The sequence below is a fragment of the Heterostelium album genome (assembly GCF_000004825.1).
Source record: "Heterostelium album PN500 unplaced genomic scaffold PPL_contig9, whole genome shotgun sequence".
NCBI classification, from domain to species: domain Eukaryota; phylum Evosea; class Eumycetozoa; order Acytosteliales; family Acytosteliaceae; genus Heterostelium; species Heterostelium album.
Window position 1 is genome coordinate 901,955 of NW_008805086.1, and position 23,718 is coordinate 925,672.

General features: G+C 29.7%; 10 protein-coding genes across 10 annotated transcripts; 5 read left to right on the forward strand and 5 right to left on the reverse strand.

Moving 5' to 3' along the window:
* Positions 1 to 439: 439 nt before the first annotated feature.
* Positions 440 to 1,279, reverse strand: PPL_04509 (DODA-type extradiol aromatic ring-opening family dioxygenase; the record flags this gene model as incomplete). Its single annotated transcript, XM_020575411.1, has 1 exon — positions 440 to 1,279. One exon carries the CDS (start codon positions 1,277 to 1,279, stop codon positions 440 to 442), a length of 840 nt encoding a protein of 279 aa, XP_020434931.1.
* Positions 1,280 to 2,012: 733 nt separating this feature from the next.
* On the reverse strand, positions 2,013 to 5,104 carry PPL_04510 (uncharacterized protein; the record flags this gene model as incomplete). The annotated part of the gene is made up of 4 exons (XM_020575412.1): positions 2,013 to 2,677; positions 2,749 to 2,884; positions 3,006 to 3,206; positions 5,093 to 5,104. 4 exons carry the CDS (start codon positions 5,102 to 5,104, stop codon positions 2,013 to 2,015), a joined length of 1,014 nt encoding a protein of 337 aa, XP_020434932.1.
* Positions 5,105 to 6,324: 1,220 nt separating this feature from the next.
* PPL_04511 (uncharacterized protein) lies at positions 6,325 to 7,942 on the forward strand (the record flags this gene model as incomplete). The annotated part of the gene is made up of 3 exons (XM_020575413.1): positions 6,325 to 6,328; positions 6,683 to 7,206; positions 7,238 to 7,942. The coding sequence occupies 3 exons, from the start codon at positions 6,325 to 6,327 to the stop codon at positions 7,940 to 7,942; spliced, it is 1,233 nt and encodes a 410-aa protein (XP_020434933.1).
* A 335-nt stretch (positions 7,943 to 8,277) lies between these two features.
* PPL_04512 (Phosphatidylinositol 3-kinase 3) lies at positions 8,278 to 8,795 on the reverse strand (the record flags this gene model as incomplete). Its single annotated transcript, XM_020575414.1, has 2 exons — positions 8,278 to 8,633; positions 8,717 to 8,795. The coding sequence occupies 2 exons, from the start codon at positions 8,793 to 8,795 to the stop codon at positions 8,278 to 8,280; spliced, it is 435 nt and encodes a 144-aa protein (XP_020434934.1).
* Positions 8,796 to 9,350: 555 nt separating this feature from the next.
* PPL_04513 (uncharacterized protein) lies at positions 9,351 to 9,945 on the forward strand (the record flags this gene model as incomplete). The annotated part of the gene is made up of 2 exons (XM_020575415.1): positions 9,351 to 9,361; positions 9,714 to 9,945. 2 exons carry the CDS (start codon positions 9,351 to 9,353, stop codon positions 9,943 to 9,945), a joined length of 243 nt encoding a protein of 80 aa, XP_020434935.1.
* A 564-nt stretch (positions 9,946 to 10,509) lies between these two features.
* PPL_04514 (uncharacterized protein) lies at positions 10,510 to 12,741 on the forward strand (the record flags this gene model as incomplete). The annotated part of the gene is made up of 3 exons (XM_020575416.1): positions 10,510 to 12,370; positions 12,471 to 12,621; positions 12,729 to 12,741. The coding sequence occupies 3 exons, from the start codon at positions 10,510 to 10,512 to the stop codon at positions 12,739 to 12,741; spliced, it is 2,025 nt and encodes a 674-aa protein (XP_020434936.1).
* Positions 12,742 to 12,814: 73 nt separating this feature from the next.
* On the reverse strand, positions 12,815 to 13,707 carry vps60 (SNF7 family protein; the record flags this gene model as incomplete). The annotated part of the gene is made up of 4 exons (XM_020575417.1): positions 12,815 to 12,954; positions 13,032 to 13,309; positions 13,396 to 13,547; positions 13,603 to 13,707. 4 exons carry the CDS (start codon positions 13,705 to 13,707, stop codon positions 12,815 to 12,817), a joined length of 675 nt encoding a protein of 224 aa, XP_020434937.1.
* A 779-nt stretch (positions 13,708 to 14,486) lies between these two features.
* On the forward strand, positions 14,487 to 14,990 carry rplp1B (60S acidic ribosomal protein P1; the record flags this gene model as incomplete). Its single annotated transcript, XM_020575418.1, has 3 exons — positions 14,487 to 14,540; positions 14,659 to 14,901; positions 14,970 to 14,990. 3 exons carry the CDS (start codon positions 14,487 to 14,489, stop codon positions 14,988 to 14,990), a joined length of 318 nt encoding a protein of 105 aa, XP_020434938.1.
* Positions 14,991 to 15,197: 207 nt separating this feature from the next.
* Positions 15,198 to 20,800, reverse strand: PPL_04517 (uncharacterized protein; the record flags this gene model as incomplete). Its single annotated transcript, XM_020575419.1, has 11 exons — positions 15,198 to 15,328; positions 15,410 to 15,440; positions 15,616 to 15,644; positions 15,712 to 15,801; positions 17,102 to 17,254; positions 17,328 to 17,493; positions 18,458 to 18,661; positions 19,006 to 19,055; positions 19,506 to 19,528; positions 19,722 to 19,807; positions 20,093 to 20,800. 11 exons carry the CDS (start codon positions 20,798 to 20,800, stop codon positions 15,198 to 15,200), a joined length of 1,671 nt encoding a protein of 556 aa, XP_020434939.1.
* A 2,201-nt stretch (positions 20,801 to 23,001) lies between these two features.
* PPL_04518 (uncharacterized protein) lies at positions 23,002 to 23,359 on the forward strand (the record flags this gene model as incomplete). The annotated part of the gene is made up of 2 exons (XM_020575420.1): positions 23,002 to 23,039; positions 23,164 to 23,359. The coding sequence occupies 2 exons, from the start codon at positions 23,002 to 23,004 to the stop codon at positions 23,357 to 23,359; spliced, it is 234 nt and encodes a 77-aa protein (XP_020434940.1).
* Positions 23,360 to 23,718: the final 359 nt, after the last annotated feature.

Below are 23,718 nucleotides of genomic sequence, written 5' to 3' on the forward strand. Positions count from 1 at the left end.
TTGTTGTTGTTGTTGTTGTTTTTTTTCGAAATAAGTAAATTTAATTTTGAACAAACATCATGCTCTCTTTTTACAACAAAACTACAAAGAAAAAACTTATTATTAATTATTCTTATTATTATTATTATTCTTTAATTATCTAATTTAAAATATTTACAAAAAAAAAAAAAAAAAACTTACTTTCTTCTCTCTCTCTTTTTTTTTTTTTTTTTTTTTTTGCATCAAAGCTATTAGGTTTCGAAAAAAATAAAAATGAAAATAAAAATAAAAAACTTTAAAGATTTTTTTTTTGGCAACTTAAAATGTGGTAATAATTGTTAGAAATTATCAAAATAATCATGGTTTATTTTGTCAATAAATAATCAAATTAACTTGTTGTTGTTTTCAAAAATACAAGGTTGTTTTATTTAATTTTAGTTTTCAATGATCCTATGGCTAATTAATCCCATTGGAAACAAGATAGACAAAAAGATGGGTGTTTCCAATTGCTATGAATAAGAGTTGCAACACCAGTGGAGCTTTCTGAATTTTCAATACCTGCACCGGCTGCAACAATCAGTGGGATGAAATGCTCCTCTCTTGGATGAGCCAATCGGAATTTCGGTGCTTTTTCGTATTGAAGAAGTTGTGTGGTACGTTGTTCGCGAGTCAATTGAGTGTCTGTCAATATGCTTTGAATCCAGTCTTCGAACTCCTTGATCGGTGACGACTCGTCTGCTCTAGTTCTGAAGAAAAGGCTAAGATTATGGAGAGTGCTACCACTACACACAATGAGAATGCCTTCGTCACGCAACGGTTGCAACAACTGACCCATTTGATAGTGTTGGATGCCAGAGAGGTTGGATCGCAATGAGAGTTGGACAACTGGAATATCGGCATCTGGATACATCATTTTGAGTGGAGTCCAACTACCGTGATCCAATCCACGTGTTGGTGACATTCCAAGTTTGAATTGATGTTGCTGTTGATTGCTGCCGCTTTTACCAAACAACTCTGTTATACGATTGATCAAACTTGGTGAAGTAGCTGGATTGTAACGAAGACGGTACAGCTCATCCTCAAATCCATAGAAATCGTGTATAGTACTAAGATTGGTTGTTGAATTGGTGATGTGAAATTCCTTTTCCTCCCAGTGAGCAGAGACGATCAAGATTGCCTCTGGCTGTGGGTGTTTAGCCCAATTTCTATAGTTGGAGAGAAACTGTGTAGTTTTGTCTTGTTTATCTAGAATTTGGTTTGGAGCACCATGATTTACAAATAAAACAGGAAATCTAGTCATTTTCCTTATAATGTTCATATAGGTTTATAATAGATATAATAGTAGTAAAGTAGTTTGCAGCTATTATTAAACATAACTAGAAAAGAAACAGAATGATAAAATTAATTTAATTTATAGAAAAGGTTAGATTCAAGATTTCAAAAATTCAAAAATTTGAAAAAAAAAAAAACTTCAGGAAGATTCTGAACGGAATGTCAAGTCATTCCCGGAATGTTTTCATCATCATGATAGTTTAATATCTCTATTCTATTTTAATCTACAACTTTTTTTATTATAATCATCACACCATATTAATAAAAATATTTATTAACTGATATATTTGCATCGAATTAGTTATTTTTAGACTTTATTGTCTTTTATCAGGAAGATGTTTGTAGATTTAATGAGTAGATCTAAACAAAGATAAAGAATAGATAAAGTAATGTTTGATTTTTTTTTATATCGATTGTATTTTATTTGTTGAACTTTCAATTCAAAAAAAAAAAAAAGCTACATAGAATTTGATAGTCCATTATTATTATTATTATTATTTTTAATCACTGTACATCTTTGTTTGTATGATTATTCTATAGCAATTTGTTATTCGCTTTTTTTGTATGTATCTATACATTGGTATTATTATTATTTTAGTATTGGTATTGGGTTGTTGATATTTCAAGAATTCATTTTGTTTGATCTTTCCTTTCTTATCTTCTTGTTTGTTGTTTGTTTTTGCTTTGTTTTGTTTTGTTGTTTAATGTATAATTTCAATTTGTGTATATTTGTTTAATGCACTGACCAAGAGGAATAGATCATCTTCGATTTCCATGTCATCCCAGACCTTGGAGAAGAACTCGGTCGATCCGATGAAAGCGAAAGTGGTTCTCATCTTCTGAATGTTGTGTGGACGCAAATAGGGTGAGAAGAGGAGCACCGACTCGTTCTCGGCGTCCTTGAGAGCCTGTGAAACCTTTTCAAAGATTGGCATCAAGTCGGTCGATTTCTTGACACCATAGAAGCGGAATGCACGATCCAAGTTGTTGAATGCCTCGCGCAGTGCTTTGTCGACCTTGGCCAAGTCCTGGAGTTCGATGGTCTTTGAATCGATCTGGAAGAACACCTTGACCAGAATCTTGATGATGTTCTTCTCGATTTCATTGGCCTTGTCCTCGCTGGAGACACGACGAATGATCTTCTTCACCGAGGAAATCAACTCACGACCTTCCTCGGGAATCAACTTTTTCAGACCGCTCTTTCCGACGCCGGACGAAGCGATCTTTCCAGAGATATTCTTCTTTGCTCTAAACAAAACGTCGGTTCTGCCCTCACGCTTGACAGCACCATCATTACTGATCATTGGTACACCAACATTCTTTTTACCAGTACATGTCTTTACATGTTCAGTCCAACTTTCAAATTCTAAATAATAGAATAGAAATGGTTAATAATCATGAAAATAAAAGTTGTAAAATTGTTGTTTGATTTCTTACCTTGTTGAGAATTGGCGGAAAAATAAGTTACTTTGTTTGATGAATTTCTAACTGAAAAAGTATGTGGTCTGGTGTTGTTGGCCGGTGTAATATCCAACATTGCAAATTCTATATCTACACATTTAAAATCATCATCCTAAAATGAAAAAAATAAAAATAAAAAAAAAAGTGTGAGTTGTTAGTATGAAAATGATTATATACATCGATCAATGTAGACCAATGAAATTTAATTCGACTAGATGTCTTTGATTAATTACCTGTTCAGTACGATATACATATAATCCACCTGGTACAAGTCTAACATAAGAATTCTTATACTTTAAGCTGTGAAGTGATGATTTCTTGGCAACATCCAAGATACCCTCGTATGTGACTGTTGTATGTGGTTCCATTTTATCTGTTTTTGGAGATGTCGATGATGAAGTTGTAGTTGTGGAAGTCGTTTTTGATTGATTGTTCTAATATACTGATGATATATTAGGAATAAGATTGCTAAAAAGTTATGATTTAATTTAGATTTTAAAAAAAAAATCAATTATTATTTCTTTGACAATACTATTAGTTTTTTTTTTGTTTTTACTTTTGTTTAATTTATAGTACACTAAATTGGCTGATTGTTTGATTGATTGTGAAAAGGATGTTTGATTGATTGATTGATGTTTGATTCTAAACTTTAACTATAATTAAAATTAAATAATATATTAATATTAATGTAATAATTTAATAAAACAATTATTATTGAAGGGATAATATAACAGGTAGATAGATAGATAATTTTGGTGTCAATCTTGTGATAAACTTGAATACAAAAAAACAAAAACAAAAATATAACAAAATTTTAACAAAACAAAATTGAATTCTCAATTAATATCAAATCATAATGTGTGTGTGAATGAGTTGATTGTTACCATTTGCGTGTGTTGTTGTTGTTATTGTGTTTGATTTGATTGATAATTACTAATTGTGGTTATGCTAATCATATTATATATAATAATAAACAGATTATTATTATTATTAGATTAGAATATGAAGATTAATGATAAAAGTTAAAAGATAGAAAAACAAGACTAAAAAAAGACAAATTGACCAAAATCTGTTAAGTTGTGATCCGAATCTTACATACATACAAGCTATCTATCTATCTATAAAACAAAGACAATTAAATATTTATGTTTATTTATATAATACAAATTTTAAGCACTTTTATTTTGTGCTGCCTTGGAAGATTTAATATTATAAGAATAATAATACTGTTGTAGTAATAATAGAAAATAAATAAATAATAAATAAATAAAGAAAATAAAAATAAAAAAATGATAATATCAAAAAAAAAAAATGATAATATCAAAAAAAAAAAAACAATAGAAAAGTTGTGATGACCAATCAAATAAACAGCTAACAACGTAACTATCTTTTTCTTATTCCATTTTCATTTTAGGGGTATTTTTTTAGATAAATTTAGGATTGATTTAAAATGTTGGTGCACACCAAAGAAAAAAAAAACCAACAAAAAAAATTCGATAAAAATAAAACTTGATGTCCTAAAGAGGGAATAAGGCATCATTAAAATGCAAGTTTTGTTTCTGATATTTTGTATCTATTTTTTGAGTGAGCGATGGTGTGGTTTGGCAAATGAGATTTCGATTTAATGTTTATGACTGTTTTCAGTGTTGATCCCTTTTTTTGCAAAGAAATCTATATAAAAATATGTAAACAGTTGGAGACCAATTTATTGGCTATATGATGCAAATATGTCATATTCCTACTCTTCTACTCTTGAATTACTCTGAGATATATATATATATTATATTTCTATTTATATCTATATTAAAAAAGATATTATAGATAAATAACTTACATCTAAGAATTGTGTGTGATTATGAAAATAAGTAACAGTAGTAATAAATAATAATGATTAAAAAATAAAAAGGAATTTCTTTAACATAATCAATGTTTTGAGTTTTGTTTTTACTATTGTCAATTATGGCAAAGAAAGAAATAATGAAGGGGAGATTCAAAGTAAATATAAATTGAATCTTTTTTGTTGTTCAAAACGTGTAGTTAATTAATGATTGATTATCAAGAAATTCTATTTTTAAAACAATATTATTTAAATTCTATTATCGATTGACAATAACAATAATAATTAGATATAGAATATGATGGTTGTTATTGCCACTTAGTAATATATTATTAGTTAACTAAATTAATCCAAAATTTGTAAAATGTGGTAATTGTGTTACTGTTGTTGTTTTAATGTGGGTTGATGTTGCTGTGTGTTATGTTTTTAAATGAGACTATTGCTGTTTTGTTTTGTTGTTGTTGTTTACACCAATCAACTAACTAACCAACTCATTTTAATCAACACATTATAAACTCTCAACACTTAACACTCTACGAATATCACACACCTGTGGGCTTGTTACAGTTATAAACTAAAACGATGTGCTATTGGAGATATTATTATTACTATTATTATAATTCAGTATATGTTATTCAAAGTTACTTATTTGTAATTGTTGAACTGATTTGGTGTTTTTAATTTGATTTAGATATAATATAAAACCCATGTTACATGGTATTGAAAGTTCAATAACTCTTAAGTATATAGTACTTATATTACAAATTTTAATGAAAACAAATAATATAACTATTATAACTTTTTTTTTTTTATCCGTAGACTGATAATATAATCTTTTTGAAAAGCACCTACACTTAAATCGTTTTATATTGTTCGTATCAAAAGTTAGCTTATTGATTGATACAGTGAAAAGATATATCTGAATAATAAATTAAAAATATGTGTATTTATATATATATATATAGACTCTAAATGTGAAATTTTAAAAACTAAATGGTTATATTTCGTTGTTAGGTGGTGATTGTAAATGATGGTAATGTCGTTACTATATCATGAATCAAAATTAAGCAGTGCTATCATAATGTTCCTCTCTAAAGGTGGAATGGTTGGGTATTTTAATAAAAACAAAAAAAATTAAAAGCAACAACAAAATGAGCAAAATCAAAAAAGAAAAAAAAAAAAAAAACAGTACCTAAAAATAGATTCCAGCAAAAAACACCCTGGAATTTACCAACAACAAGACAAATCATTGATATCACCACCACACCCCATATATAAATTAAACGAATTGTGAATTGAATCAATCGAAAATCGCTTAATTTAAAAAATTCCAAAAAAAAAATTCAAAAAAAAAAAAACTAAACCTCGATTTATATATCTGGGAGCATTGAGTTCATTCAAAAAGAAAACGAATCCTCATGAAACTGACAAGTGACGACCAGCCAACAACTCCACAAGATCAAACCAAACAATTTCCTTTCTCTCAAGCCTAATATGAGAAACCTATTTAAAGCTATTTAGCAAATGTATTCACTATAAATGAGAGAGTGGCCACCATCACAAATCCTCATAGACACGAATACTTTTGATTTCATTTGGTCTAATTATAAAACAACAAACAACTTTGAAATAGAAAAAAAAAAATCTTGACCTTGAACGAATAAAAAATAATAATATTTTTAAAGAAATAATTATTTATTTATATTAGTTTATAAATGAGTATGAAATGAATGAATAAGTAACTATCTAATTAACTTATTTTCTAATTGAATAAGTAAAATGTTTGTAAATATATATTGTTTTATTTAGTTGTGATATTTATTAATTTTGACATTAATGATTAATAATGTTGAGACTTTAATTTACTTTTGAGATCGGATAGCATTTCGTTGAGAGCATTATCATGACTATCAATATCGAATGATGTGAATTCAGTTTCATCATCTGTTTTAGTCGATGAAATTCCAGACGGAATTGATGGAATTAATGGACTTGATTTGTGTAGATCGAATTGATGATTGTTGTTGTTGTTATTGTGAGTATTCATTTGGTTTGCATTTCTTGATTTTTCAGAGGGTTTGGTTTCCTCTAGGTCTAAAGATGATCGAGTTTTTTCACTTGGTTTTGTTTCACTGCTGCCTTCCGGTTTGTCAGTTTCAGTTGGCTTGTCTTTTGGTTTATCAGTTTCAGTTGGCTTATCGGTTTCAGTTGGCTTGTCTGCGGGTTTATCAGTTTCTGTTGGCTTGTCTGCGGGTTTATCGGTTTCAGTTGGCTTGTCTTTTGGTTTATCAGTTTCAGTAGGTTTATCAGTTGGCTTGTCTTTTGGTTTATCAGTTTCTGTTGGCTTATCAGTATCAGTTGGCTTGTCTGCGGGTTTATCAGTTTCTGTTGGCTTGTCTTTTGGTTTATCAGTTTCAGTTGGTTTGTCTTTTGGCTTATCAGTTTCTGTTGGCTTATCGGTTTCAGTTGGCTTGTCTTTTGGTTTATCAGTTTCAGTTGGCTTATCAGTATCAGTTGGCTTGTCTGCGGGTTTATCGGTTTCAGTTGGCTTGTCTTTTGGCTTATCAGTATCAGTGGGCTTGTCTTTTGGTTTATCAGTATCTGTTGGCTTGTCTTTTGGTTTATCAGTTTCAGTGGGCTTGTCTTTTGGTTTATCAGTTTCGAGTTGGCTTATCAGTTTCTGTTGGCTTATCAGTATCAGTTGGCTTGTCTTTTGGTTTATCAGTATCAGTGGGCTTATCAGTTTCTGTTGGTTGGTCTTTTGGTTTATCAGTTTCTGTTGGTTTGTCTTTTGGCTTATCAGTATCAGTTGGCTTGTCTTTTGGTTTATCAGTTTCTGTTGGCTTATCAGTTTCTTTTGGTTTATCAGTTTCTGTTGGCTTGTCTTTTGGTTTATCAGTATCAGTTGGCTTCTCTTTTGGCTTATCTGTTTCGGTTGGTTTGTCTTTTGGTTTATCAGTATCTGTTGGCTTGTCTTTTGGCTTATCGGTTTCAGTTGGCTTGTCTTTTGGTTTATCAGTTTCTGTTGGCTTATCAGTATCAGTTGGCTTGTCTGCCGGTTTATCGGTTGGTTTGTCTTCTGGCTTACCAGTTGGCTTATCAGTTGGTTTATCAGTTGGTTTATCAGTTGATGGAGTTTGCGATGGAGTTTGCGAAGGAGTATGGGATGGAGTTTGCGAAGGAGTATGGGATGGAGTTTGGGATGGAGTTTGGGATGGAGTTTGGGATGGAGTTTGGGATGGAGTTTGGGATGGAGTTTGCGAAGGAGTTTGGGATGGAGTATGGGATGGAGTTTGCGAAGGAGTTTGGGATGGAGTTTTAGATGGAGTTTGAGATGGGGTTTGGGATGGAGTCTGAGATGGAGTTTGAGATGGAGTTTGCGATGGAGTTTGCGAAGGAGTTTGAGATGGAGTTTGAGATGGAGTTTGAGATGGAGTTTGCGAAGGAGTTTGTGTTGGCGGCTCTGTAGGCAAACGTGATGGAGTATGAGTAGGTTTCTCTGTTGGTTTATCAGTAGGTTTTTCTGTTGGTTTGTGTGTTGGCTTATGTGATGGTTTTTCTGTTGGTTTTGTGGTCGGATTATGTGGTTTATCTGTAGGTGGATTTATATCTGAGATAAATAGTATTAATAATCTAAAAATAGAGCCAAGTATTTCCATTTGTATATTTCACTTACCCACACATCTTGGTACATTAGGACAACACGATGTACCATGACAATTTCCAGGTGATGGTCCCCATTGACAAACCATTCCTTTCGCCTCACATTGGAGTGTACCACAGGTATCTCTTGGTGGTTCGAAATAGGTAAAGTTTCTCGAGGGTTTGCAAACACTCCAGAATTCGATTACTTCGCCAGTGACTTCATTTCTACCACAAGAGTTTATATTTTCACAATTTCCAATGTTTCTGTTGACACAAAAATGAACTGTATTACCACAACAGCTTATAAATGGCATATATTGACATTTCGGATATAGTTTTGTACAAGTTTGTTCATCATTAATATTTTCACAATTACCTCCTGGAAATAATTTGAAAAAAAAATAATGATTAGTAAAATGTTACATGGATACCTTTTAAATATTTTAAACATAAAATACAAACCATATTTTCTTAATCTAAAAGAGCTTACAAAATGAATATAGATTATTAAAATTAATATAATATAGTTTATTAATTTCATTTTAGAAAATATTTTATTAAAATTGAAGATAGATATATATATTTTTTCTTTCTATCAATTGTTTTTGTTTTTGTTTTTCTATTTATATACTGTCTTCAAAATGTAAATAGAAAATCAAACTTGCAAATAAGATGAATTCGAACAGTTATCTTCTGTTGGAAAGTGGGGGTGAATATGACTGATTGGGGTGAGTGTGAAATTATTCATCATTGATCAAAATGGGTATGAATAATTGTACACACAGCTGGTTTTTTTGTGTACTGACACTGTGTTGAAAATGATCATTTTCAAACACCATTAAAAATGAATACAATATCTATATCTACAATGATAAATAAAATATAAAACATATAGGTTTCAATGTGTTGTTTGTAGGTGATATTTAAAACTACAAGATAAAATAATTTAGTTGTTGATAATAATTGTTTCAAATAAATCTGAATCATTGGGTTTGAATAACAATGTTAAATTGTAAAAGGTCAATATTTAGTTGAAAAAGAGAATCATTCGAGATTTAGTTTTATAATATTACCACTATGTTTTCTTTTCCAAAAAATGAACAATAAGTTAATAGCATAGAATATATAGTATAGAATGATCACTTTAGCAAAGAATCTATTTTGTTTTAGTTGACAATATATTTTTTAATCCTTGTTACTCATAAGTAAAATATCTGACAAAAAAATTGTAAATTATAAATAAAAAAATCAACAACTTCTTTTCTAATATTTATGACGAACATCAGATATTAAGTTCAAGAAAGAATGAATATGTTAAAATATATTATTTTTTTGTTTTTGTTTTGTTCTTTAAAGTCTATATAATTTAATAAATCAACAAAACAGACTGATATTAATTTGTTTTGCAATGATCATGTACAAACAAGTTGTGCATCGGTAACGTTATTAAATTCAACAGTATCGGTGTCCCTAGATCAACCAATTTATTGGGATGTAGCCGTTCCAACTACAGATGTTATTTGCCTACTGAGCTGTCCGATCTTGGACTTAATGGAAAGATAACCAGTATTGACAATCGTGTTTTTCAAGATGCTGATGAAGCTAGTGCTGGTAATATTACTCAAGATGACTCATCGCAGTATAGAAAGATAAGAGTTACCATACCAAAATATGACTATACAGTCCTATAGGATCCTGACTTTTCCAATATTCTCTGTAGATGATAAAGACTCAGATCAACTATGTAGATCTGACAATAATAAGTTAAGTAAAGGTGCCATCATTGGAATTGTTGTGTGGTACTATTGCATTTTCTGCTTTGGTTGGTCTTGGAATTTTCTTGTTTAGGAAATATAAATACAATGAAAAATCTATCAATTAAGTTGAAATTATTTAAAAAAAAGAATAATAAAAATAAAAAATTGTTTAATTTTAAAGTAGTATATTAGTTTTTTGATATTGATTTAATCATTTAATTTGGTTCAAATATTTTTCTTAATATATGTTTATAAAGGAATTGAATAGTTTGTATTAATAAAAATTCAAATTTTGAAAAAACCCTCGTAAATTTGTCGGTTACAACAAAAATTTGAATTTTTAAAAATCTAAATTTTTATATTATTTTTTTTGGATTTATTAAATTAATATTTTTTTTCAAAAACAAACAACTAACACTAATCATTTTTGTATATCTATCTGTTTTTTTTTTGTTTTTAATTAATTAAATTAAATTTAGTTAAATAAACTCAAGAGAGATGGAACAAATAGATTTAGCAAATCACCTTTTACTTTTCAATAGTGAGTTGGAGACTTTGGTTAAACTAAATGATAGTTACTCTCAAGATCTGAAATCAAGTGAACAATCACTACAAATCACAAAGGAGTTACTTGATAAAGAGATTGATAAGAACAACAAACTAATCAATCAACTTGAACACTACAAACAACAATTGGATAATGGAAACAGCAACAATATTAGTAATAGTAATAATAATATTTCCAATTATTCACATGATCAAGTGGAACAAGCAAATCACTCAATAAATACAAACAACTTTCAAAACATTGAAATTAATCAACAACAACAACCAGCTAGCAATAATAACAATAGCTATAATTATAAAGAAGAGAGCGGAGAAGAAGTTGAAATACTAAAAGATCGTTATAATAATGTTTATTCAGAGTTGACAAATTCATTGCTAAAGATAGAGTCGTTGGAGATTGCCTATAGTGACTTGGATAAATCGTTGAATGAACGATCCGAAGGTTCGAAACAAACGATTGCCAGATTGGAGAGCGAGTTGAGTGTGGCGCTGGCGCAGTTGGCGGTTAAGGACAACGAGTTGAGCGAGATGCATAGAATGCATGCACAAGAGAGTTCCGCACAGTCACGTGACCTCATAGAGAGTTACCACAAGATGAAGGAGGAATACGAGAGTATGATTGAACAGATCAACAGTGAGCACAACACCGCTTTGGAACGAATGAACGCACAGAGCACCGAGAAATCCAGTCAGGTGACCGATCAGCTGAGTCGGGTGCAGTCGGACAACAGCGAGTTGCAGAAACGAATCGATCAGCTGCAACAGGATCTCGAGAAGTTCAAGGATGACTGTGAATTCCTGACGATTGAGAATCAGCAGAACACCAGGGATTTGGAGCAGTCGAAGGAGGTGAACAGACAGTGGAAGGAGAAATTCGATAAGGTTGGCGATGAACGCGCGGAAATCGAGAGATTGGCGAATGACAATTTGGAGGAGGTGAAGCGTTCGGCCGCCAAAGAGAAGTTGGCAGCGGATGAGCAGTGTCAAAAGTTGAGAGAACAGTTGGAGCTGGCCGGTCAACTTAGAGAAGACGAGATTACAAAGCGATTGGCTGATTCACTGGATAAGTTGGAACAGCAAAAGAATAAGGAGATCGAGGTGTACAAGGGTGGTGCTGTCGAGATAGTAAGACTGACGGAACAACTCGAACAATCACAGAAACAACTACAACAAACCAATCAACAATATCAACAGCTACAAAACAATTTCAAACAAATGGAGAACAACGCACAACTACGAATCGAAGCATTACAAACTGATAAGGATTCACTTGAAAATCAATTGGATCAACTTGGAAATCGAATTAAAATAATGGATCAACAAATTATATTATTAGAAAATAATAGAAATAACAAAAATGATAATAATAATAATAATAATGATAAAGAAGAAAGCAGTAGTAATAATAGTAATGATAATAATATAGATAATAATGAAATGACAATTAAATATAATGAATTATTTGGTGAATTTAAAAAGTTAAAAGATAGTTTGGTGGAAAAAGATAAGGATATTAATGTTTTAGAGGATAACTATAAAGATAGAATAGAGTATCTGGAACAATCGATAAGAGAAAAAGATAGACAACTACAGCTGGGAGTACACAATAATCAAAACCAACGAGAAACAATTAAATTGGACGAGCGTGTAAAGTCATTGGTTCAGAGAACACTCAAATCCAATCGTAGAAAGTATAATGAATCACAATCGATTTACAAACTATCGGATCAACGTTACATTGTAAATTCAACACCAGTAGAAATAACCATAGATGAAAATGATAAACTTTTAGGTATGTACAAAGATAAATATATTGTAAACAATTGATCAACTGAACATAATCACCTAACTAACTAACTAACTATTTTTAATATTATTATAATCAAACAAAGCGAAACAAAGCGGAGCATTAGTTTCAGTACCTTTGGAATCATATTTTGTAAAACAAGAACCATTTGTAACCTGGGAGAGAGTTTTGGCCATTCTATTAGGATTTTTCTTTGCATTCTACCTTTTTGTGAAAGTTTATCCCTTCCAAATTAGGTATTTTAATTAAACATTCATTATTACAATTAAAATATTGAAAATTACAAGTAAATATAAATTTAGTGTAACAGAGCAGTAGTTATTATTTTAATATTATTAATTAGTAAAGATAATTAACTTTGGTAGTAGTATAGTTATTGATTGTTTTAAAAAAAAAAGAGGTTATTATTATTATTTTAATTTTGTTTTACTAATTTACATTGACTGAGGCATGATTGTGTTCTGGCAAACCATATTCATCCACTGCCGAAGGCTCTGTAGTCGGTGCAGATGGTATCAAATAGGATGGTGTATCTTCAAGTTCCAATTCATCATCCATTGACATTAATTCTAGAGTGGAGAATATGATAAATGTTAATTAACGTTAGATTGTTTATATTAAATTAGGTAAAAGCAAAACAACTTACCGGCTTCTAATTCAGATTCGTCTAAACTGTCTGGTGTTGTATATGCTCTGCTCATAGATTGTTGAAGGTCGTTGTTGAAATCTAGAAGATCTTGCATCTCGTCTTGCAAGCTATCGACATCGTCTACATTGATATGTTTGAATTGCTGTTTCATCTCTTTGGCACCCTGTTTCATTGCAGAGACCATCGTAACTGTATCTTGCATCGATTGTGTTGCAAATTTAGTTTGTTCCATATTGAATGATTGCTGTGATAATTGATCTCTTTGTGCCTCATACCTATAATCATCATTATCCATGTGTGTTGTGTGTTAGAGTTTGTTAATTATTCAATATCTGTGTGTAGCAGCAGTACTCTTTCTTACATTTTCTTTTGTTTCATTACTCTCATAGCCTTTGCTTTTATACCGTTTTGGGCGGGACCTGGTCTTGTATTCTTTATCTGTTGTCTATAGACAGCCAACTCTTGATCTAACTTTCTAATCTTATCATCTAAACCACCTATATTCATATCCAACTATAATATAGTTTGAACAGATAAATATGTTGTCAGTCAAAGGAAATTATCATACAAATTGAATTGAACGTAATCTAATCAAAATCACACTTACACGCTTGGTTGCTTCATCAAGAGTTGGAGCAGGTGCTGTTTTTGACATACCAAAGAATCTCTTCATTTTCAATCTTATCTGTGTTTATCTTTAAAATTGTACAAAATATGTAATGTAATATGTAATCTAATCTATCTAAAATCTTATTAATTATTTTTAAATAATAATAAAAATGAATAAACAACACCTATAATAATAAATATAATATAAATATATATATATAACTCTTAAATTAAATGAATATAAAAAAAAACTTAATAAAACTGGTTAATATTAGAGGTAATTACAAAAAAAAATATAAAATTAAAAAAAAAAAACAAAATAATCTTTCAAATTTGAAAATTGGGGGTAAACCTCCTGCATTATTAAGAATGACCAACAAACAAAGATATATTTCATCAACTGATTTAACTTTTACTTATTCTTTTCCATTATAATTATAATCTGCTACTATTTGATCAAAAATATTAAATATATTTATTTTTGAATGAAAACTTACAAAAAAAAAAAAAAAAAAAAAAAAAAGTAAACTTGAAAAATATTATTTTTTTTCATTTTATAACTACAATATAAATAAAGTAGCAATAAATAACTTATCTAATATTATTTTATTATAAATCTCTATCTTCTTAATAAAATCACATTTTTTTTGGTTGATAAACGAAAAAAAAAAAGAAGTTCGTTGCATTTTTAAAAAAACAATTAAAATTAATGAAAATTTTGAAAATTCCAATGGTGTGTGCGTGTGTGGGTCGTGATCGCTGGCATCGCTCCATAGTATAGACTTTGTGTTAAAGAGATAACCCTTTCGAGACGTTTACTTGTATCTGATACCGTTAGGCACCATGAATTCAGCATTAGCCATCAATTACGCTACCCTCATCTTGCAAGACGAGAAGGTATGATAACATTTCTACACACAATACACACACCACACATCAGCTAAGCAGAGAGTCGAGAAGAGAAATGAAATTAGAATAGTTTTGTTAATGTAGTGAATCTCTTCATCTAATATAGGCACCAATCACTGTCGAAAGCATCGTTGCTATCGCCAAGGCTGCCGGTATCACCGTCCCAGCCTACATGGCCCAATTGTACATCAACACCTTCGCCAAGAAGTCTGTTGAGTCCATCTTGGACAGCGTCTCCGCTGTTGCTGTAGCTGCCCCAGCCGCCGCTGCTGCCCCAGCTGCTGCCGCCGCCGCCAAGAAGGAGGAGCCAAAGAAGGAAGAGAAGAAGGAAGAGTCTGACGACGATATGGTAAGTTTATTTATTTAGTTTATTCTTATTGAGTTATCACTAATCACACTTTTTCACCAATTCTATAGGGTATGGGACTTTTCGATTAAAAAACCTTACTTAATAAAAAATCAGATAATTTTAGGTTATAAAATTTAATTGTATCACATGATTTATTGCTGAATAAGTTGTCAATCAATAGAATATAAAAAAAAATTTTTTAATGAAACATTTATAATTTGTAAAAAACTAAAGAAAAGGAATCTAAAGAGTCTATTTTATTGAAAGGATTGACTAATGATTGGTTGATAATTATATTATTTCTTGATTAGTTCAAATGGTCCAGAAGGAGAATAACCATCTACTGAGGACAACAAAATAGATTTATCTAACATAATCTTGTATTGTTGATTTCCTGTAGTTATTCTCAGATCATATTCATTGGGATCTAACATAAAAATACGGCACATCCTCTTTTTTTTTTTTTTAAGTTTAATTTCAATAAAATATTATTAACTATTATACTTACAGATATCACTGATTCCACTTTGGTTTGGACACTGATATAGGTAGAAATTGTTGTAAATTTTCAGCTGACATAGAATCTAATCAACTTTCCATTTTTGAAATCAATCTTTGGAAGTCCATCTGATTTTTTAACAGATCTTTTAAAAAGGAGTTGGACACCCAAATAATTTTGAAAAATATGTGCACAATTTTTCTGGGATAATCTACTTTTAAGTGTACTTCAAGAAAATCAGTTCCTTTTTAAAGAAAAAAAAAAAGAAAGTTAGTTTCAAATTAATGATATTGAATAGAAAAAAAAAATACCTGGGATCAATATTAATTCATTAATAGTAGGACCAGCTCCTTTTATTGAAGTTTGATTCAATTTCCAATAATTAAACCATTCTAATGGTACTATATAAATAGATTGTCTTTTTGAGATTTTTTGAATAATTCCAAATATTTTATTGCTTTTTGCATACTTTCATTATAGTATTTTTCATTGTTCTTAAGAGTTTAGAGTGAGTTATTTATTTCCTCCAGTGTGTTATAGCAATCAATTTCACAAATTTCAGTTTCCTTCTCCATTTGAATAAAAATATTTATTTGTAAACAAATAAAAAATAAATTGTTAATGAAACAAATTTCTAAAGTATCAATTTAAATATATTAATCCAAATTATGATATACTTATTTGGTACCAAGATAATACAATGATGTGTATATAGTGTAGATCTTTTTTTTTTCTATTCAATATATTCTAGTTTTCTATCGTTTGTTGCAGTAGCTTTGTTATTTACTTCACATTGTATTCGATTTATTGATTAGTTTTACTTATTATTAGATTAGATTCCATTGAAACAATTTTTAAATTTAATAATCATGAATGTGATCAAAAAGGAACTTAAATCAAACATGAAAAGCAACTTGAAGACTGTAGTATTTTCATTTATTAATTTTGTTTGTGTATCGGGAATATTGATGTCCAAGTACACTTCGACGGGGCAAGCACGAATCCTCAGCTCAACAACAATAAGACAAACAAATATAAAAGCAAAACAATTTAAGATAAAATCAAAGCTAAATATATTATTTAATAAAATTTAAATATTTGATTTTATAATTAGTTGTTGTATACACGGGAGGCAACCAGCATAGGGACGAGAGGAGACCAGCATAACTACGAGAGATAACTGGCATAACGACGAGAGGAAACCAGCATAATAACGAGAAGAGTCTGGATTAACGACGAGAGGAAACCGGCATAATAACGAGTGGAGTCTGGCATAACGACGAGAGTAGACCGGCATAGTAATTGAAGATACAAATCATATATGTAAAAAATGATTATTTTGAATTAAATATATATTTTTTTATTAAAAACCAAAAAAAATAAAAAAATTAATAAATGTAATTATAATTGATCAAATCAATTTTTTTTAAAGTAAGTTAGAATACTACCACACACATATCAATAATATATGCTATGTTAAGAGAAGTGAGGTGATTTACAATAGATCAAGATTGCAAGAAGATTATAAAGAATTAAGAGAAACTAATTAAAAAATAAATTTAAATCTTTTTATAGGTTGAATGGTTTCACTTCACTGTTATAATTAAATTAAATCAGTTGTTTCCGAATTAAGTTCTTAATTACTCAGACATCAAAAAAAATTATTAAAGATTTTATATAAACATTTAGACAATAAAATACAGCTACCAACAGAACCACAACTGACAACAACCACAACATCAAATAATTCATCAACACCTCCAAACTCACTCATTTCCAGAAATATTTCATAAAGTTGAGGTTGATGATGTTGTTGGATAAGCGATAGTGGAATGACATTTGCTACTTCTGCTCCTGGTCAAGTAATTCAACATTTATAAGTATTTGGATTCAACAAAATTACTATTTCAATAAAAATTTAAACTACCCTTATAATTATCTATTAATTTTATTTTATCGATTTGTGAAACTGAAGGAGTAGTTGAGCAGATGGAAATTGAGAGTGGCGTGTTCATCGGTAACCTAGTTATGGAGTTGATGGTAATTGAGTTGTAGAGTTGATCGAAACTAAGATATGTAGTTGAGGTAAGTATCTACAGTATCTGAGTTGTGGAGTTGACGGAAACTCTGGCTTCGGGCAACTAAGTATGGCAATTGAGTCATCAACTCAGTCCAGTTACTCAGTTCGGTAACTAAGTCAGTCCGGTAACTAACTCAATCTGGTAACTCAGTCCGGTAACTCAGTCCGGTAACTAACTCAATCAGGTAACTCAGTCAGGTAACTCAGTCCGGTAACTCAATCCGGTAACTCAGTCCGGTAACTGAGTCCGGTAACTGAGTCAGGTAACTGAGTCCGGTAACTAACTCAATCTGGTAACTCAGTCCGGCAACTCAGTCCGGTAACTAACTCAATCTGGTAACTGAGTCGGGTAACTAACTCAATCTGGTAACTCAATCTGGTAACTGAGTCCGGTAACTAACTCAATCTGGTAACTCAGTCAGGTAACTCAGTCCAGCAACTAAGTGGAATCAACTCTGTTAATAAAAGAAATAATTAAAAAGAATTTGAAAGATATCAACTTTTTATTTAAAATTTGATTGATTGATATTGTTGTTTTAAGTTTTAATTTATGAGTGTGGGGTGTGTATTATGTTATCAGCAAGGAAATAAGTAGTATTATTATTAATAAAAGTAGAAGTAGGTGAAGAAAACAATGTTGGTATTATTATTATTAGCTACATGTTTGTTATATATTGGTTGATTGATTGACAATGTTAACTAATTTTATGTTAATCTTCTCATTTATTTCTTTGGAGCGGTTGCAGCAGCTTCCTTCTCTTCATCCTTCTCCTTTTCGACTTCATCTACCAACTATTCGACTTCGGATTCCTTGAACAATTTAATTGGTTCATTTCATTTATTGATAGCAATTTCAATATTCTTATTTCCTGATTCTACAACCTATTTATTTGTTAATATTACAATAGTATTAATAATAATAGTTAGTCATAGTTGTTTACTATATTTATAGTAATAAATGAATAATATATTATTACCTCAAGAAATGATCTAACAGACAATTTAATTGAAGCAGTATCACTCTCATCTGTAAAGTTCTTCTCTAAAAATTCACTGACAGTCTTTGAGTTACGTCCGATGGCGGCTGCCTGTTCCTTCAATGAACCGGGTGGATCTGTTTGAAAAAGTTTTGGTGTACCGTCTGAATCGAAACCGACAATCAATGTAGAAATACCGAATGTCTAACACCACCACTTTGTGTATCTCTATAACAATTGTTTAAAATTCATTAAATTAGTATCAATATTTGACTCGATCGCTATAATCTTTTTGTTTTGTTCAAAGTATATTTACTTGTTGAATTCCAGCGATATATTTAGAGATATTCTACAGATGGTACATCATCCAATGATAATCTATATGATTGACACTCAACAAGAGCATATAATAAAATCATAAATAGATAATAAATATATAAAAATGTATAAATGTGTTAATGTTAATTAATAAGTTACTAATAAAGCTATAAATAATGATGATAATGATGATTATAATTATTATGTTTCATAAATGATATTAAACTTACCTTATTATATCTATAAATATGAATAAATAGATCGATTGTTGCTTGAATTACTTTAATTAAATAATCAATTATGTGTGGTTATCCCAGACCCTGGAAAGAAAAAAAAAAGGACGAACCCATTGAAATGGATCACTTGGAATAGCTTGATTGTAATATTGGAAAATAGAATAAAAAAACAATGTTGTCAGTTGTTAGTATTAATTAATGATAGAAACAAATAAATAAAGAACGAATACAAGAATAATTAAAATTGTATTCGTTTATAAATTATTTAATAGACCTACAAAAAAAACCTAGAACTTCGTTAACCTGAATTTCACTTTACATATAGTATACAAATATGATATTAATAAATAAACAACATTGAAAATAAATAAATAATAAAAAATAAATTAATAATAATATATTACCTTTTCAACGATCCTTCGGCCGTGCCCACCCTGCCGCCCATGCAACGACCAGTACCACCACCATATAGCCAAGACCATGACCAAAGAAACCAGACTCTTTTAAGATTGATCTACTATTTTATATATAATATACAAATATGATATTAATATATAAAGAAAATTGTAAATAAAAAAAAATAATAAAAAAATAAATAATATATTACCTGTACAACGATCCTTCGATCGTTCCCACCCAGCCACCCATGCATCGACCAGTACCAGCACCAGAACCACCAAACCCAGAACCTAGAATCCAGACATCTCTACCATTGATTACCTTGCCGACCCATCCTCCCAAAGTTCAAGAGACATCTAGCAATTACAATTCCAATAACAGAGACCACCACTCCATCCTGTTATTATTATTATTTACTTTTTATTGCTTGGTATTCTAAATTGATAGGTATTATTATTTGGTTTTGTTTTGTTTTTGATATTGTTAATAATGTTTAAAATGTAATTGGCAGTGTTGTCAATGTTAGTGTTGATTTTGATGATTTTGTCGTTTTTCTCTTTCCAACCAGTTGGTCTTCTAAATTGGAAGGTGTTGTGGTTTGGTTTTGATTTATTATTTATTTTTTTATATAGTTGTGAATATAGTATTTGATGTTATTAATGTAATCAATGTTAGCAATTACATTGTTGTTATTATTATTGTATTCTATTTTAATTTGATTTGTTGGAATTCTAAATTGATAAGTTGATTGATTTCCTGTTGATTTAGGGTTATTATTGATTTTGTTTCTCGAATTAAAATTGTCATTTTCGTTCTGATTGTTGTTGTTGTTGTTGTTGTTGTTTTTATTATCTTTTTTATTTTTAATTGTGGGTTGTTTAAATTGATATGTGTTTTTGTTGCCCTCTTTTTGACTAACTGTTTTTTGTTGCTGTTGCTGTTGTTGTTGTTGCTGTTGTTGCTGTTGTTGCTGTTGCTGTTGCTGTTGTTGCTTTTGTTCTCTTCTTATTCTTGATCTTTCTTTGGAAAAGTACAAAAGGAACAGATTTCGATCTGACTCATCTTTAATCTGCAGTTTCTTTTGGTTGTAAACTGTTACCAAATCCAGTGATAAACTTGTGACTGGAAAGCTTTGGATAACTTCCTCCAGCGACTTATAATTAACTATATTATTATCTTGTTGTTGTTGTTGTTGTTTGGGTTGCTGTTTATCTTCGAATTCCTTCATTACTCGTACGAATTCATGGATAAAGTAATATGAGAAACTCATTCGATCTTCTTCAACTTCGAGCTCAGCTTTCTTTTCGAAATAAATACAAACTAATTCCCACGAATAGCTGGTAATTGGAAAATTATCTATTTGATATTTAAGTTGTTGTGACATATGCATGATTTATTTAATATATAAAAGTAATGAAATATATTTAAGAGTTTGTATGTTAAGTATGATTTAAAAACGATCCAAAGGCTAAAATCTAAATTTATAATATCTATTTATGTATATATGTAATTTAATAATACTAATTTATTTTGAAATTTTTCACTCATTATATTTTTTAATTTTTTTTTTCTCAATACAATATTGTTTTTGATTGTATAGGGACATAGATAGGATTCTGATATTATTTCTTTTGTTTATTCAAAAGGCTTCACTAATCACTAGTAGTGATTGAACACTTTCAATTGCGTAAGTGGCAAAACAACAATTTTATGACAATAATTGAAAACTATCAAAAATAAAATGAAAAAGTAATAAAAATAAAGATAATTTCTTTAAATAAAATTAAAATTAATTTATTTCTTATTTTTAAAAGAAGAGAGTAAATGAGAAATCAACTATCTCTTTATTATTATTATCGATCACTATCTAAAACTATATTTGATAGAAATTTGAAAGATATATGTTAGTTTTGATCAATATTTTTCTTGAAAATATTGAGATATTAATAAAACTTACTTAGAAATAACAAATTAATATGAATATTACTTATATTGAAAAGAAAAATTTCGATATTAATAGTATTTACTAGTCTATAAATATTTAAAATAGATTTAAAAACAATCAATAATAATAAGAAACCGCCAAATTTTGAAAATAATTAACGTCATTTTATCCGATACTCTCAATTAAATAGAATAATATTTAAATATATAGATGTCTTAATTTAAAAGTTTGGTTGATGTTTTTTGATTGGCAAAAATATAAAAATAAAAAAACACACAATAAGAATAACCCACCCACACTTGACATTGTCATTCAATACCAATAAATCGTGAATCAAATCAATTAAATTGTGTTTCACTTTTAAATAAACAAACAAATATAATTTATTTAGATTTTATTTTGGTAATATATTTATCTCAACATAAAAGAAAGATTATTATATTAATTAAATATTTTATTCAATGAATACAACAAGTTGATATTTAAAATTAAAACAAAGTAATTTTTACTTAAAACTTTCAATTTTTTATTTATAATCAATTTATTTGTTAAAAGTATAAAAGATAATTTATTTAATTCTTAGTTTAAAAATATTAAATAAAAAAAACTAGAAAATAAAAGTGTACATTCCTTTGTTTTTCATTAAAGTTATTTAATGTTTCACCTTAACTCAACTTCAAAAAATAACAAACTAATAGTAATCTTTAGATGAGTGTGATAATAGAAATATCTTGATATCATATATCATAATAATAATGTAATACAGATAAGATAAGAAAAAAGTTAAATCATTTAACTTGGTTTTATTCAATTGAAGAGTACAATCAACACTTACAATCTTGGGAAGTACGAATTATCAATATGACTATGAAAGAGATGTTTAGGAATGATGAATAAGTTGAACACTTTAATCTAACTATAGAATTCAATTTGAAATTTTCATTTTATAGTAAATCACTTCTATTCTAGTATAATTGTAATTATTGTTTTAGGACAGATTTCACGAATCAATCTATTACTATTACACAATATAATCATCTTACAATTTAAATAAATAATTATAGTTTTCAATTACAATAATAATATTCTTCAATTATTTTATTTAACAAAAAACAACAATATTATTTTATTTTTGCAACATAAAAAAAAAAAAGATGAACTTGTCAAATAAAAATGGGGTGTTGCAAATTCAATAAATTAATAAAATTTAAAATTAAGCTTGTTGTTTCTTCATTGGTAATGATCGCCTGTTTTTTTTATTTTTGAATATTATATTATAATAAAATGAATTATTTAATTAATTTTAATATTTATATTTCAAATTTGAATATTAATTCAAACTTTTAATTGGCGCTTAACGGTTGCCGCCATTTTTGAGTTCAAACTGTAAGTTAACGAATCAAATTTAAAACTATATAAACCTATAATTTCTTTCACAATGTCATTTTTCATTATTTTTCAAATACAAATAATTTTGTAAGTAATAACTAATAGTTATAACTTTAACTTATTTATATCTTTGTTTTACTAACTCTTTGTTTTATCTCTTTTTATCTCTTTCTTCTTTTCCAAGTCCTCTTTACCATGCCAGTTGCCTCCTTACTATGAGTGATGCCTCGTTGCTATGATGGTTACCTCTCATTACCATGCCAGTTGCCTCTCGTCGTTATGCCAGTCTCCTCTCGTAGTTATGCCGGTTTCCTCTTGTAGTTATGCCAGCTTCCTCTCGTCGTTATGCCCGTCTCTTCTCGTTTCCTCTCGTTACTGTGCCCGTTTCCTCTCGTAGTTATGCCGGTTACCTCTCGTAGTTATGCCGGTTACCTCGTTACTATGCCGGTTACCTCTCGTTACTATGCCGGTTTCCTCTCGTCATTATGCCTGTTTCCTCTCGTCATTATGCCTGTCTCCTCTCGTAGTTATACCGGTTACCTCTCATTACCATGCCAGTTTCCTCTCGTAGTTATGCCTGTCTCCTCTAGTCGATATGCCAGTTGCCTCTCGTAGTTATGCCGGTTTCTTCTCGTTACTATGCCGGTTTCCTCTCGTAGTTATGCCTGTCTCCTCTCGTAGTTATGCTGGTTTCCTCTCGTAGTTATACCGGTTTCCTCTCGTAGTTATGCCGGTTTCCTCTCTTTGTTATGCCGGTTGTCTCTCGTAGTTATGCCAGTCTCCTCTCGTCACTCTGCGGGTTGCCTCTCGTCACTATGCCGGTTTCCTCTCTTTAGTTGACTCAGTTAACTCAATTGCCGTACTTAGTTGCCAGAATCCAGAGTTTCAATCAACTCCACAACTCGGATGCTGTTGATAGATACCTCGACTCCATAACTCAGTTACCAATGAACACGTCACTCTCAATTTCGATC